The following is a 15,842-nucleotide window of genomic DNA, read 5'->3' on the forward strand; positions in this document are numbered from 1 at the left end:
CTCACTACTATAAAAAATATTTTGAACTGTTGCTTGAAACTCACAAAATCCAAGTAAAAGTGAAATTGCAACAAAAACAATGAATATTTCTGAAAAAAAAATGGTATGCTGTTAGCTGCATCCTAAGTCCTTCTTTGATCTCTCTCATTAAGTTTGGATTGCACTCCAGTTTTCATATTGTACAGAAAATGATCTCAAATTCAGCTATGCTGAAAGATGAAATCCACCCCTTGGCAGAGGGCTGTATGAACTTTGGAGAAGGCCTTCTAAATCTCATTTATCTATGCATAAGTTGGATTTTATTAATATATAAACTTTTTGAAGACACCCTTTCTGAAGGGATGAATTTCACATTACTCCTAATCCCTGTACCAGTGAACAAACTGGCATAAAATCTCATTGACAGTGCAGTTGGAATTAATTCCATAACACTCATTGAAATGAGGGGGTGTAGAAAATATACAAAATGTCCCCTACAGTGATTATGATAAATTTAGCCTGATTTACAGATTCCTCTAAATATGGCCAACTCATGCAGTTTCAAGAAGGTTTTGCAATAGGGATTGTAGCAAATGATTTTTGAGCTAGGGAAGACAAAGGCATAAATCTAAGTCAAGTTAGTTTTTGATTGCTTCTGACTGAAAAAACAGTGTGATGATTTCTGCAGACTGCAGAATTTTTTCTTGCGTGTCTCCAGCCTAACAATTTTCAGGTAAAACTACTTTGTATTAAAGAAGTTATAGTACAGTTCTTTTATGGCGCCATAATATTACCTGATTGAGACCCCTGACTAAGGATGGAGAGTCAGTTCTTTACAGTAACTTGCATACGTTATCCCCTTGGGGTAAAAAAAGATGGGTGGAAATTAAAGTGTTGTTTTCAATACTCTGAAAATAGGAAATACTTAATTTGGTTCAAATAAAAGGACATTTGTTGCCTTGACAATAGAAAGCTAGGTAACATAATATAAAACTGAAAAGGTGCCATAACCTGGCTTATTTCTGAGAACTGAAGGAAAATAGATGTTTGATGTGAGGAAGAAAGGAACCAGGCAATCCCTGAACAAAGAATTAGAAAAGATCTGTGGAAGAGGGCCTAAATATAGCTTACAATAAAAATGGGAAATTTTGAAATAGATTTTAGACTACTGCACTTAAGGTTTATAGTTCCTCTCTACTTAGCATTCTTTTAAAACAGCTTTAAGTCTAAAATTTCTGGTCAGATATCACATTTGTAATTCCAATTGGCTTTTTTGTGAACCAAATATATATAAAATTATTGCAGAACAGAATCTAAGCCTTGATGTTTCATCTTTCAGAGCTCTCATCAGGGTTCTTAGCGTAGTGGGATTAATATATATGACATGACAGTGATAGAGCTGTAATTTCTGTTGTCTTGCTTTGTATTCTGTTATTTGATAATGATTCAATCTGTCAGCTGAGGCAGCCAACATATGGCTGTATGTCATACATTTGATGGCCATAAAAACAGTAAACTTTCCATGAGTGGAAGTGCATTCAGTCTTTCATGGCCTTGTAAAATATTCTAGAGCAGTGATTCTCAACCAGGGTGCCACAACATGCCTGGAGTCTGTGCGCGCCGGGAGCGATCCGGGCCCTTTTTCGCTCTGCGCGGGCTGTGGCCAACAGCCCGGGCACGCTGGATCGGAGAGAACGGGCGACACACTAGAATTAGGCACGGACGCTTAATGGTTGATTTAAAGATTGTTTACTTACACCGAAGATGGTCGCGGTGCAGGCTGGAAAACTTGCTTGAGTTGCGGTTACAGATAGAAAAGATGAGAGGTGGACTAGAGTTCCTTCCCGTGAACACTCTTCTAGCCCGTCCGGTTGGAGGCGCTAAACCGCGAGCCCGTCGCACCAACCGAAGAAAGTACTCGAACCAAAGAGCTCTGAATAGACTCACACAAAGTTTGCTAGGCTCCGTGGAACTTGCGCGCAGGGATTCGAAGTGAAGAGCCCTGAATAGACTCACACGAAGTTTGCTAGGCTCCGTGGATCTTTTTGTGCACAGGGAAGAGGGATACGTCGAGGATTGTGCTCGGTGATGGGGAGAGGCTGATCAGACCCCTGTTGCCTGCTTTAAATGCGCTGGGTCCGATAGGCTCCGCAGCGCTTAGAGATCTTCACACAGTGTGAAGTCTCCTCCTCCTGGTGTTCGTGGAGTCCTCCAACTTGGGCGGAAACCACTCAAGCTTTTTATATGGCTAGCAAGCCAATCGCTAGGCACCACGTAGGGATAATTTAGAACTAGCCAATGGTGGGGCACAAATTTGAATACAAATGGCGGGAGCTCTTTGCAACTTGCAGTTCTGTGCTGCAACAAAGAAATGCACCCTGCAAAGAAAGCTACTGGTGGTGGGAATTCTTTTGCACCGGGGTTCTCCTCTGCAGCAGAAAACTCCACTGTGCAAAGTAGTTGCAATTTAGCAGGAACAATTTAGCAGTGCCGAAGCGCACACAAACAAAAATCACACCCTTGGGTTGTGACAGTCTTTCAGGGGTGCCTCAGGATGCCACACAGTGTTAGCACTGTTAAGTGTGCAAACATATTTCACAAGATAAACCAAATTATTTCAAGTAAGAATCCATAGGGTTAAAAATCTGACCTGACCTGTAGTGGTATTTCGGAGTTCTTAGCAACAGAAAAATGCCATAGTCAAAAAATGAGTGAAAACTCAGACCTGGGGTTTTCTAAGAGGTACCTCGAGTCTACTGCGGGGTGGCTTGAACCTAAAAAGATCGAAAACCACTGATCTGGGGGTTTAGCAACTACTCTCGCTTGAAAATAATCATGCAATGATGGATAAAGAGCCAAGAATGCATGTTAGCATAATGAACATAATGTTCACATTTTATAGCATATGAACATATAGCCACATGGAGCCAGTTTCTTAAAAATTAGTCTAGTTGTTTTGGATTGTAGTTATTAATTTGTGGGTTACCTTTAGCATATTTATATTTTTTTCCTGCAAATCTGGTACTTAAATACCTATCATTCATTATGCACATACAGTGCATAGTATATTCTTTTTCAAGAAAATAACATTTTAAAATTCATATTTAAAGTATAATTGTTTTCACTCTGGATAATAGAGTTTCCAATTGCATTGGCAGTCAATGGATGAGGCAGGCATATACGATTGCAGTATTAAAACTAAACCTACCCTGCACTCTTTGCAAATCCTAACTGGCTTGTGTGTATCTGTGCTGCTGTGTGCACTTAGCTGAAGAAAAAACTAAGGTGCCGATGTGAAAATCTGGGAGCCTGTATTAGTTAAGTGTCACATTCTTCTTCTTAACTTACTTCAGCTGTAGATAAACATGCTGTTGACATTCAGAGAATGCCTGTATCATCAAAGCACCATGCCAGGGCCTCACTCATCACACTCACACAGATGTAATGGAGCCATTATAGTGTATCACTGGCTATGCCCCAATGCACTCACTCTCTTGGGAGTAGCTATATGCACACATCCAGGCTAAGTACAAACAGTCAAAAAGCTGGAGGCTAAATCTGTTCAACCTTTGCAGGTTAATCTACACTACATGAACTGAACCAAGAAGCAAGTGAACAGACATTCACTTTTGATTCTGGAAATTCAGCCACATGGCTGCAGTCACTCAGGCCAGAAGCTGGGGAGCACTAGAGCACAGCTCCAAGCCTGCCACAACTGCCAAAGGGAAGGGAGGGAAGATGGGAGAGAAGCCTTCCAAGGTGGGGAGAGGTGTGGCCAGGCACTGTCCTGAGGCCAGCATGCTGAGGTGGGGGGGCTTTAAACCCTCTCCCTGGCCCACATGGGACCCCAGCCTAGGTTTGCCATGGAGGCAGGGGTGTCCCGGCCAGGCTTATCCCTGCTCCTGGTCCAGGCCACCAAGCTGAGGCAGGGGAAGGGGAGTTTAAACCCTCTCCTTGGCCCTCACAGGACCCCAGCCAGGGTGTGCTTGGGAGGCAGGGGTAGCCCCTTCCAGGCTTCTACTCCCTTGTTCCTTGCTCAGGGAGGAGGAGGCAATCCCTTATGGGCTTTTGTTCCTCCCCCCAGCTCTGCTCCCTGCTTTGAGAGGGGAGTCTCTGCCAGGCTTTGCCCCCCACCCCGCTCGAGCAGGGTGCCTGGCCAGGCCCCAGCCCAGGGCTGGCAGTGAGGTGGTGGAGGAAGTTTATGTGCATATTAGGATGCTGGGGACTGTGAGTTAACTTGAGCCAGGAAGGGTTCTGGGACAGAAGTTCCATAAACAGGTTTAACCTAAATTGAATCAGTCTGATACTATATCCAACCAGGTTTATCTTAAATCAGCTTCAGCCATTTTGAAAGCAGTTTAAGTGCACTGAACATCTGTTGTTTTACAGATTTAAACCAGTTTCTGATAACTTAAACCAGTTTATGTGCAACTTCTGTCCCTAGCCCCAATGCTATTTTATGAAGGCTACATTACATCCATTTTGGGGGGTAGCGTGGGAATGAGTCCCTTCAGTGCAGTACTCCTTGCTTTTGTTCCTTTGAAAGCACAGATGTGACCTTAGGTAAAGTTGTACTAAGGTAAAACCCCTTTTTGTCTTTAGGTGTCTGAAAACTTGTTTCTGCACTTAAATATACTCACTCTCACATTACATATATTGTCCAGTTGGGTCTTCTGTATGTGGGTTTACATGTACAGTAACTAAGGACTTATCTACACTGCCTTCATGCCAAGCCTCAGAACATTGCCCAGAAGTAGAAGTGTGTTTCATCTATTCCCATTTTGGACACACTGAGCTATAGAATTGAGGGAGTATAGACACTTCAGGACTTGCTGAGCACATTCTCAGAACCCTTCACAGGTTCTTGGTGTCAGGTCTTCAGAGCTATTCTTAAGTGGCTACATGCCTAATTTGGAGGAAAAGATGTATGGGATATGCTTCTTGGCAATATAGAGGTAGTGCAAATTCCCCTATGTCTACAAAAAAAATCAGAGACGGTGCTTCCCTTCATTGCAAAATGGAGTGTCCAAGTCCTCAGGACATTTATGCACATACATTTGTCTGCTCTGATGCACTGCAGATCTGGCGCGTCAGAGCAAATTTACTTAATCAAATCTGCTCTGCACACGAGCTGACACACCTGGCGCTGCATCGCATGCATTTTTATAAATGACAAAATGCATATCAGCACTGAAAAAATGGCGGTGGTGTGCTTTTGAACTAAAACACCTTTGATGTATTTTAGTTCAAATGTGCGCCGCCACCATTTTCTCAGTGCGGAAGTGCATTTCGCCATTTATACAAATGTATGCACTGCAGCGCCAGGCGCTTTTAAAAGTGCTTGGTGCTGTGGCACAAGTATGTGTACAAATACCCTTAGGGAGACAGCCTAACCTGAACACTCAAAATAAAAAATGCCTAGTTGTTTATAGTATATTGATTAAATGTTTTTTCTCTATCGCTGATTTTCTAGGATCTTTAGTGTTTAAAGCTAAGTGTAGACATTTGGAGAGGTTAAATTGGGTTCAAAATGGTTGCCTGATTTAAACTTAGCTTGTCCCCATGCTGACCTTACAATTACAGGCCCAGTCTCAGTGACTGGCAATCAGTCTAAACCTTTAAATGTACAGAAGTTCCATGCACACAAACCGGTCTAAAAATTGCAGAATCCAGCTTAAGATAAACCTGGATCTATGTAGTATCAAACTTATTCAATTTAGGTAAAATCAGTGCATGGGACTTCTGTACACTTTCCCTGCACAGCCCTGGGTCTGGGAAAACCCAACCACTGGCCCCAGCCCCAGGGCTGGTCTTTTCAGCTCACCCTTCTCCCATACTGGGCTTTTTTGTCCCCTACCTGGCCCCTTGCTCCTCCCCAGACCAGCCATCCCTCACAACCCGCATCCCACAAGCCACTCTGGGTGCAGCTGCTTTTATCAGCATCCACCACTGTCAGAGCTAAGCAACTAAGTCCCAGTGGGGGGAGTATCTGCCCCCCCCCACCCCACCCATGGGTTTTACCTGCCCCTCACCTGAAGGTTGCATCTGCCCCCCTCACCCCTCATGGGTCACGCCTGCCCTCTCACCCCACCGGCAGGTCGTGCCTGCCCAACTCCTCATGGGTTGTACCTCTTCCCATCCCCCGTGGCCCCCCAATGCCACTACTATCTCCCCATCCTGACTTATCTGATATCGGGCAGCCACTTTGAATTGATTTAACCTCCTCCTAATACCCCCAAATGTCTATACTTAGCCCAAGAGTACTGTGATTCAGTGAAAATGATCTAAAAATAATTTTAATTTCCAAAGCAATTATAATTCCTTCATTTAGTCTCCTGTGATTGGGTGTGCATGTACATACACACTCATATATTTTAAAGCATATATATAATTTCCTCAATAAAACACACTGTTTTGCTATTTTTAATGGTCTCAAAACATGTATATAATCCTTGGCTTTAAAAATGCAGTCACTTTAACCAAAGGGGACATTTGGCAAATACATCTCATATTAATTTTAAAACAACAAGAAGCTGCACCCTTGAATTGCATAAACTGCTGAATGATGATGTCACCTCAGCTACGTAACTGTTTACAGATGTTCACTAAGCATGCAAATGCTTCTAGAGGCAGGAAGTGGGAGCAAAACCCAAAACACACAGGAAATACTAAACATCAGAGAAAAATGCTGCACATCTGCATCTCTGGGCTGATTCTATTTTTTTTCTTACATTGCACCTTCCCATTTAGGGGAACTATAGCTTTGATCTTAGTGGTGATTTATAATTTCAGAAGAGCAGCTAATGCAAACCACCGTCATTGAAAAGAAAAAAAGGCAGGAGAGTGAATATGTAACTAAAAAGAACAAGGCAGTTTGCTGTTATGAACAAAACTTAAAAGTATATTTTTGGATGTGCCTAAATAAACACTTTTAAAAGAACTACAGACATTTAAATAACACAACAACATATATTAAATAGTTTCATGTTCACCTCTGTTAAAAGACTCCTACCGTTTTTTACAGGATTTGGAATCTGGTTCTGAAAGTGGAGTAGATGTTGCTTCAATAAGTCACTCTCAAACAAACTTATCTCCTAATACTCATGCTGCTGACCTAGCATCACCCTGTCTAATGGCTGGCTCTGGAGCTAAACCAAAGGCTGGGGTAAGTTTGCAACAAAAAATTTTACCCTAAATCCTAATAATGAAACAGAAGTGATAGAAAGGTATTGTGATGGGCCACATGCTGCACTGTCCATAACATAGCATGCACTTCCCTAAGGATTGTGTTGATAAGTTTGTTACTATCAAAGTTTTCTTTCATATCTATTGTAAAAATCATTCTGCAGTTCAAAATTCATATTAAGGCACAGATTACTTATGCAAATGAGAGGTTTGGTGTTAAACCCAGGACTGATGATTGTAAAAACTTGTGTTTTCTTGTAAAAAGACAAAATATAACAACAAGGTTTGGCTTTGATGTATAGGATCCACAGCAGCTGTAATATCCAAATGTCCTATATTGAGCCCCCCAAACTTTAGCGAAACTAAGTATTTCTATCTCAGGAAGCTAAACTGTTGCATGCCACAGGCAGTCCAAAATCCATGCCAATCTTACCTGGGGGAATATTTCTTCCGAATCCCAAATCTTGCAATTGATTTGAACCTAGGTATGCAAGAAGGACGAGTATTTAAGAATGAGGGTTCCCTTTACTATCTCAGGGCATCATCAAGCTGAAATCCCAACTTCAGCACTGGCCAATTTCCAATAGCAATATATAGATGTGTGATTCAAATTGTGATGACATAAGTGTACACAATAGCTAGGTATGTTCAGCTGAGGCAGTGAGCAAAGGTAACATGATGAGGAAATATTGCATCACCTTGTGGCAATAGGATCTCGATGTCAGAAAGGAGAAATGCATAAGGAGAAAAAAACATCTCTGAAACAATTTCTTCTGTGGCTGGATCCAGACATGCAGGCATGTGTGGTTTGTGGCACCGTAAACCTCTTTGTGGTGCCACAAACCGCATGTGTTGCATGTTAAACCATGTGCGGCAGTGCTAATTAGCAGCACCGGAACCAAATTTGCTACCAGGATTTCCTGGTTACAGATAAAATGCCTGAAAAAAAAAGTGGCACAAAGCATGCCAAAATGCCATGTGCCAGGACAAATATGGAGGCAGGGGAGCCCCCATACTGAGGCACCCTGTACCCCAGCCAGCCTCTCCCCAGATGGCTTGGGCACAGTGTGCTTTGACACAGGGGAGTAGGCAGCTCTGGGCTGGCTGCTTCCCCATCTCAAGGCACACTGTGCCCAGCCATCCAGGGAGCAGCTGGCTGGGGTGCATGGTGCCTCAGTACAAGGGCTCCTGCTCCCCTATCTCAAGATACATTGCACCCTCAGCTGGGGGGTTGCTGGCTGAGGCACAGGGTGCCCCAGCATGGGGGCTTCACAGCACACACACATGGGGGAGCAGACAGCCTTGGGCTGCTGCTCCCCCATCTCCACATGCCGCTCCCTGGCCCCAGCCAGCCCCTGACTGCAGCGCATGGAGCAGCAAGAGAATGTTTCCTTCTGCTTTTCCCGCTTTAGATTCCTCACATAATCCAGCAGAGAAGTCTTGGCTTCTCTAAATCCTGTTAGGGCTGACATGAAACCAGAGACTCTGGAAGATCTAACCAAGCCCATGATAACCACAGCCACCTCCTCCACATTTACCAATAACTGGGTCAGCAGAGAACCTGGGATAAAATCTGACAACAAAAAGTGACTATGGTACAAAGTAACAAAATTATATAGGTAAAAAAATTAATGAAATAAGCACACTGTCATATATGGTAATAGCAAGTTAACTAATGGCCCTTCATTATTGCAATAACACAGGTTCCAATAAACATTTACATTTAGGATTGTGCACTTGTATAAAAATAAATTTCCTTGTAATTTATCAACGGAACCAGTGAATAGCTAGAGAAAAATAGAAGGGTCTGCACTTCGTCAGTAATTGCAGTAAGCACAGCATGAATTCTCAAATAAGTACAGAGTTAGGAAGTGAATGTCTCATTGCACAGAGAAGTCGACAGAGCGAAGATACTTAAAGGTAATAAACAGGACATTTTTGTTGTTTTCATTTAGGTTTCAGTACTAATAATTTGGGATCTTTGGACAGCCAGCTTCAGCCCACTGCTGCGCTGTTGGATAGATTTAATTGGAACTTGATTAATGACAATTCACCATTTTATAGCATTTGTTCTTTGATTTGGCTTTGTGTTCATAGTAGATATACCTGAATTAGGGGGTTTTGTGGTGTATTGTTGTGTAATAGCTCTACTTCCTGTGCTGTGGAGTACTGCTAAATAATTCAATATGCATTGTATATTGCATATTTATACTATCCTGCTATGTGCCATGTAATACACTTACAGACCTGCGGCAGTTGCTCCATAATAAAGGCTCAGCTTATAACTCTATTTTATTAAACTGATTTCAAAACCTTTCCTGAATCTCCAAATACTAAACACTTCTTCCTGAAATACGAATGCCATATCTTATCAAAGTAGGGATTTTCTTGTGGAAAGTTTTGTAAATTGGATCACATAGCCGAATCAGATATTATAGTGATAGTTTATGGAAAATATTCAGTGCAGGGTCGGCCCACAATTTTTTGGGGCCCCCTGCAAGATATAGTTTTGGGGCCCCCTGACGCAAAGAAGCCAGGGGGCAGGGGGTGGTGAGCAGCCGGACGTGAAGCTGATGGCAGGGATGGGGTGGTGAGTGACTGGATGCAGGGGGCCCCTTGGCTGTGAGACCCCTGCAGCCATAGGTTTTGCAGGATAGATTTCATAGATTTCATAGACATTAGGGCTGGAAGGGACCTCGGAAGTTCATCGAGTCCATCCCCCCACCCGAAGGGCAGGAAGTCAGCTGGGGTCATAGGATCCCCGCAAGATAAGCATCCAATTTACTCCTGAAGGTGTTCAATGTATGTGCTTGAACCACCTCCAATGGCAGGCTATTCCAGAACTTGGGGGCTTGGACAGTAAAGAAACTCTTCCTTATGTCCAGCCTGAAATGGTCTTGCAGTAGTTTGTAACCATTCAACCTCGTCATCCCTTGGGGCGCTCTGGTGAACAAACGTTCCCCCAGATACTGATGGTCACCCTTGATAAACTTGTAGGTGGCCTTCAGATCACCCCTAAGCCTGCGCTTTTCCAGGCTAAAGAGCCCCATGGCTCTCAGCCTGTTGTCATAAGGTCTGTTTTCCTGACCTCTGATCATGCGCGTGGCTCTTCTCTGGACTCTCTCAAGCTTCTCCACATCCTTTTTGAATTGTGGAGCCCAAAACTGGATGCAGTACTCCAGCTGCGGCCTCACCAAGGCCGAGTACAAGGGGAGAATGATATCCCAGGATTTGCTTGAGCAGCATCTATGGATGCAAGCCAGCATTTTGGTCGCTTTACTAGCCGCAGCATCACATTGCAGGCTCATGTTCATCTTGTGGTCAGTGATGACCCCCAAGTCTCTTTCTTCCGTAGTGCTAGCCAGTGTAGCACTGCTGAGCCTATAAGGATGCTGCAGGTTTAAGGATAGGATGGGCTGGCCCTAATCTACGTGAGACACTTAACAGCACAGTAGCAGTAGTCTCTCTAGTAAACTAGTGCCCCAGCAAATGCATGTGTAGATGTATCCAGTGGGTACAGCATTTTGCAATTTACTTTTACTACTGCCTTATGGCAGGACACAAAGTTAAAGCTCATTTTGAGACATTTGCCCCTCATCTCACGACCAAGCCTCCGCTGATGTTAATGAGTTTTTTCTTTGAATCTGTTGGGAAATGAAATCCCTTGCCTCATATCTGTGTACAGCCCAAAACCAACTGTTATTCTGAATTATATAAATGCTTTAAAAAGACTCTTCACCACTAGATGCTGTTAATAGCTTGCTTAGCTGGATGCCCCTGGCTTATCCTGCACAGAAAAAATGTAGACCCAAGTGTATATGCTCCAAAGGAACTGTTTGGCACTGGTAGCTAGCAAAACCAGCTGTATGAACTACCCAAAATAGTTATTAGGGATGTCTGTGTGCAGATGTTCTCCCCTCAGTGAATTCACCTTTGAATTCACTGGTGATATCCCTCCCATCCAACTGTTCTATCTATGTAGGGGAATGATGTCATAGTTTGTTTTTCTATAGCATCTGGCTTAGAATAGTTTTATTTTGTATTTCATTTCCTGCCATGGAACTATTTTTAATGGGGACTATTTCAAAGATTTAATTTCCTTTTTGATATGTTTCTATTGTAGTGCCCTAATGATTCCAGGTGTTTATTTTTAGCAGGAACTGCTTCTTTTGGGTATTAGTTGTTAACAACATGTAAATAAAAGTTAAGCTACAATTAGTTATTTTAAGAAATGGCTAAAAATATGACCCCCACACACATTTTATAATGGTTTATAAAATTGAAGTATACCTAAAATATTTAATTCTATGGTAATCTTGCTTTGTCTCTAAAACAAAGGGTACCAAAGATATAACGACAGTATGTGTTGGAACTAGGGGTTTAGTAGCAGATACGCCATGTCAGGTTTTATGATCATTTTAATAATAAAGACATTCTACTCTTTGATCCATTGACAATACTCTTACATCAACAAAAGCAGTCTGTACAACAAAACAGTGCAGCTAAAGAGAGGAGAAAAGGCCCAGTGATAAGGGCCTTCAAAAACCCCATTCAAATCTGATCTCCCAAACAGTTTGAGTGTTAGCATAAGAACATTGTCCCTCCATGATGAGCTGGCAAGTGCTATGATGTCCTGGATCAGTGCCTCAGCACTTTATGTATGAGTATGGACTTTGGACAAAGTTCCATTACCAGTGGAGTGACATTTGAACTAAGTCAATGATATGAGAATTACTAAGGATTTAAGAAAAGTCTAGGTAGAATGTAATTCACTTAAGCATAGATTACTGGGTAATATCCTATTGTCTAAACCGTGTATTTTCTAAATCATATGTGGCTTAAATGATACCTTGGGCTGTATACTATATTTACTCAAATCCAAAATGAGGTTCCCCACACCCTCTATTCAACATGGCAGGGGGTTCCTCATCTTGGATTTGAGTGCAAGGCATAGGATAGGGCAGGTGGCTGCTGCAGCTCTGACTCTGGCTCCATGCCCATATTGGAGCCAGAGTCAGAGCTACAGCAGCTGCTTTCTCCCGCCCCATCTGCCCCCTACTGCCAGCTTCTGCCCCCTCCCCCCGCCCGCCCGCCACTGTTTTCTGTCAGGCATAGCTCTTGCTCTGGTTCTGGCTCCATTCCCCACCAGGCATGGAGCACATGCAAGCTCCAGCCCCTGCCCAGTCATATGCAGCAGCAGTAACAGCTGCTCTAGCCCCAGGATACTACTGCATGTCTACACAGGAACCAGAGCTTGCATGTGTTCCATGCCTAAGAGGAAACAGAGCCAGAGCTGGAGCCATGCCTGACTGTAAGCAGCAGTGGGGAGGAGGAGGGGGCAGAGGCTGCAGCAGGGGAGGTGGCAGAGGTTGTGGGAAGCAGGGTGGAGCAGAGACTGCAGGGAGCAGGCAGCAAGTGAGAACAGGTGGTAGGGGAACAAGCAGTAGGGGCCACCTGCTCCACTGCTGCTGCTTTCCCCACAGTAGCAGTTGGGAGGATGAATGTAAGATGACCCTCCGATAGTACCACATGAAAAATTATAACAAATCTATTATTTTTCCACCTATCAAATGTTATCTTGGATTTGAATAAATATGGTACATTGGGGTGATTTTTATCCTAGGCTGTTGATCTATTATGGTTGCATTCCATACTTCACTGTGAAGTAATATTATGTGCTGCAACACTAGGGGTGAATAATGGAAGGATCTTTGACATCTAGTGCACATAATTTTGCTTACAGCTTGATAACTAATCCAAAATTTTCATGCTGTATCAGTAGCATAACTGGGGTGTGGTAAGTAGGGCACCAGCCCTAGATGCCAATTTAGAGAAGGTGCCTACAGCATTCCTACCCACACATGCTCCAGCACTCAGCATTCCCACACATGTACAGTAACTAGCACTCAACAGCATCTCCACCCAGGGCACCAAAATTGCTTGTTACTGCTCTGTGCTATACACAAGCCCAAGCAGATAAAGGTTCATACTTCTGAACAAAAGAATCTCCCACATCAAGTAGAGTTCTTTGGCAAGGACTACCTTTTTAGCACCTCTCTATTAGTCATGGTTATAAAGTAAGGTACTTTTGTAACTATTTAGGAGTCAATGCCCTATAAATCTTGATTTTTATTCACCAGTCCACAAAATAGATACTGGTTTCTAAACATTAGCTATGCATTAGGCAGGCATAAGCCACAAATGAGTTGAAATCAGGCTAACAAAAATTAGCAGTCTTTTGCACCAGAGATCAGAAGAAACTTTAGGAAAACTGAAATATCTTATCAGAGTTTAGTCAGGTAGCAAGAGGTGTAAATATCCCTTGTGCCTTCATTTTCAGGAACTTAAAGCTCCACACACCTTGACAAGAATGACATAGTAGTCGGCCAATAAGGATCAGAGGAAGGGCATCTTGAATTTGACTTGATTTTCATAAGGTGATGGTGACAATTTTAAAATATGCCATAATAGCAAAAACTGTACTCAGTATTCAGTAAAAAGTAAGCCTGTTAAGAAATGCTTAAACTGATTATCAGTGTAATTCTTTTTCTACATTAGAGCTTGGCATAAGGGTCAGAGCAAATAAGAGCCAAGAAAGTTCAATCCAAATTCTGCACTTAAACGTCTTCCCTATAACTCCCATCTATTTTCTTTGCAAGTTAAAAAAAAAAAAAGCCTTGATTACTTTGTATTGCTTTTCTTGGCAGACCTAGCCCTCTTCCTTGAAAAATCCCCAGCATAGCCTTAATCTCTTTGCAAAGGTAATATAAGTTTATTATTGCAAGAGTAGCTGACACTTTGAAGCAGATTCTTTCAGGGACATAGTAAGCATTCATTTAAAATGGAATCTTGTTTTTCCCTAAAAGAATATAGCCCCCAACCTTGCCTATAACTAGGAAATGACCTGTTGGAGCTACACGTGGCCAGAAATGTAATGTGGCACAAATCTTATTACAGATTCAGATTGTAGATTGGGTTATTCAGTTGAAGCTGTTCATTAATATGCATTAACACTCATAAATCAGGTCATGAAAGCTCCAAAACTTCCCTGATGAGATGCTGTGCATAAATAAAATTTGCTTCTTACATAAAAATCAGCAACAAATAAATGCAGATAAGAACTGTCTTCACTAACAAGCCTCTTAAGTCACTTCAATAGAGTTGAAGTTGTCACGATGAGTCTAAGAATGTCCTGCCATTCCTTAACTAAGGAATTATTTGTACTGGATGAACAGGTTTCATTTCTCAGTTAGAGTTAAATTGTGAGGCATGGTTTAGAACTCATTGTAGGATTTGGGTCAGGTTTATAGGTTGTTGGGTTTTTTTGAAATCGCATCACTATTTTGATTTTAAAAGAACTGTAGCTGCTCAAAAGCCACAGTTATAAGTCTGATAACGGGTATAGTGTAAAGGCCAATTTCAAAATAGATTTTCTATTTTATGCTGATAGACTGGATGCTTTCCTGAAGATGTTATTCATCTTTTATTGGGTGTTAATTAAGACAAAACTCTCATTGACTAAACAAGGTGAATGGTGAGCAGAAAGCAGCATATTATCCTATTTGTTTATGTATTTGAAAGTACATGCATCCCCTTAAAATCTGGAAGAGTTTTGCTTGAGTAAGAAATTAGAAGACTTCAGAATTTGACCCTTGAAAATTAGTCTGATTCCACCACAATGTTTTTTTTCCTCCATAAGATTATTTTAAAAAGAAAGACAAACAGATTAATGAGTCAATTTTAAGTTGTCTGCATTGCCATATTAGTTCCATTGGTTTTTCATTTAAGCCCGTAAATGTTCTTTATCAACATGCTGATAACCTGTTTACTATGAAGCAATAGCTGTCAGTCTTGTTGTACTGCCTGAGTGAGATCAGCTTGTTACTTATACCTAATTCTCCTGAAAAAACATTTCCTTTGACCCTACCTTGGACCCCAGAAGGAATTTGGGTGCTGATATTTTGAGTGTAACTTCCTGTAGTGATTCCCCAGGACTGCTAAATGCAAGTTTATAAAAAACCTGAAGGAAAAAGTATGTTCCTTAATGGCTCTGTTTCCTTATTTCTGTGGAATCTACTGCTTCAAAAGTATATACTTTAAAACAAAATATGAAACAATATGCATACTCAAATGCATGTTACCTGAACCATTTTAATGCGAGAGGACAGTAAACTGCTGTAAAGATTAGGACTGAAGAAACAACCCAATTTTGAAATCAGTAGGAGTGCTGCACTGCTCAGGCATAGTAAATGTGTCAAAGGCTTTTCTCCACTGGGAAATGGAAGTGTCTGCATCTAACAGAAAGAGACAATGCAAGCAGAAAATCCTACCTCAATAAAATATTTTCTATTATGTATAGGCAAAAGGTAGCCTATAGGCATATAGATTTTTTTTTAAATGGCTGCTTCTAATTAATATCCTAAAACAACATTTAGGGATGTAAGTAAATTGCCTTGTTGCCAAAATGCTACCAAGATGTTGAGCGCACACTGATTCACGTTACTGTCCACTGAAAAATGTTCTAGTGAAAAAAAAAGAAACAAATTGTTAAAATATTTGATGATATTTGCTGCTATAAATATCTAAGGATGTTTGTACATATCTTTTATTCTATTCTTATTCTATTTCTAGTTCACATTTTCTTAATGATTTCTTATACACATCTTACTGATGAGCAG

The 15,842-nt window shown here is 41.8% G+C and overlaps 1 protein-coding gene across 1 annotated transcript in view; it reads left to right on the forward strand.

Annotated features, from left to right (window-relative positions):
* The window catches only part of DLC1 (DLC1 Rho GTPase activating protein), a 407,289-nt gene that overhangs the window by 103,273 nt on the left and 288,174 nt on the right, over nt 1-15,842 (forward strand). Inside the window, exon 3 of the mRNA XM_025200150.1 lies at nt 7,004-7,144. Within this exon, the coding sequence (XP_025055935.1) occupies nt 7,004-7,144 (141 nt within the window). The remainder of the gene's footprint in view (nt 1-7,003; nt 7,145-15,842) is intronic.

Source organism: Alligator sinensis, unplaced genomic scaffold, assembly GCF_000455745.1.
Source record: "Alligator sinensis unplaced genomic scaffold, ASM45574v1 scaffold516_1, whole genome shotgun sequence".
Classification (NCBI taxonomy): Eukaryota; Metazoa; Chordata; order Crocodylia; family Alligatoridae; genus Alligator; species Alligator sinensis.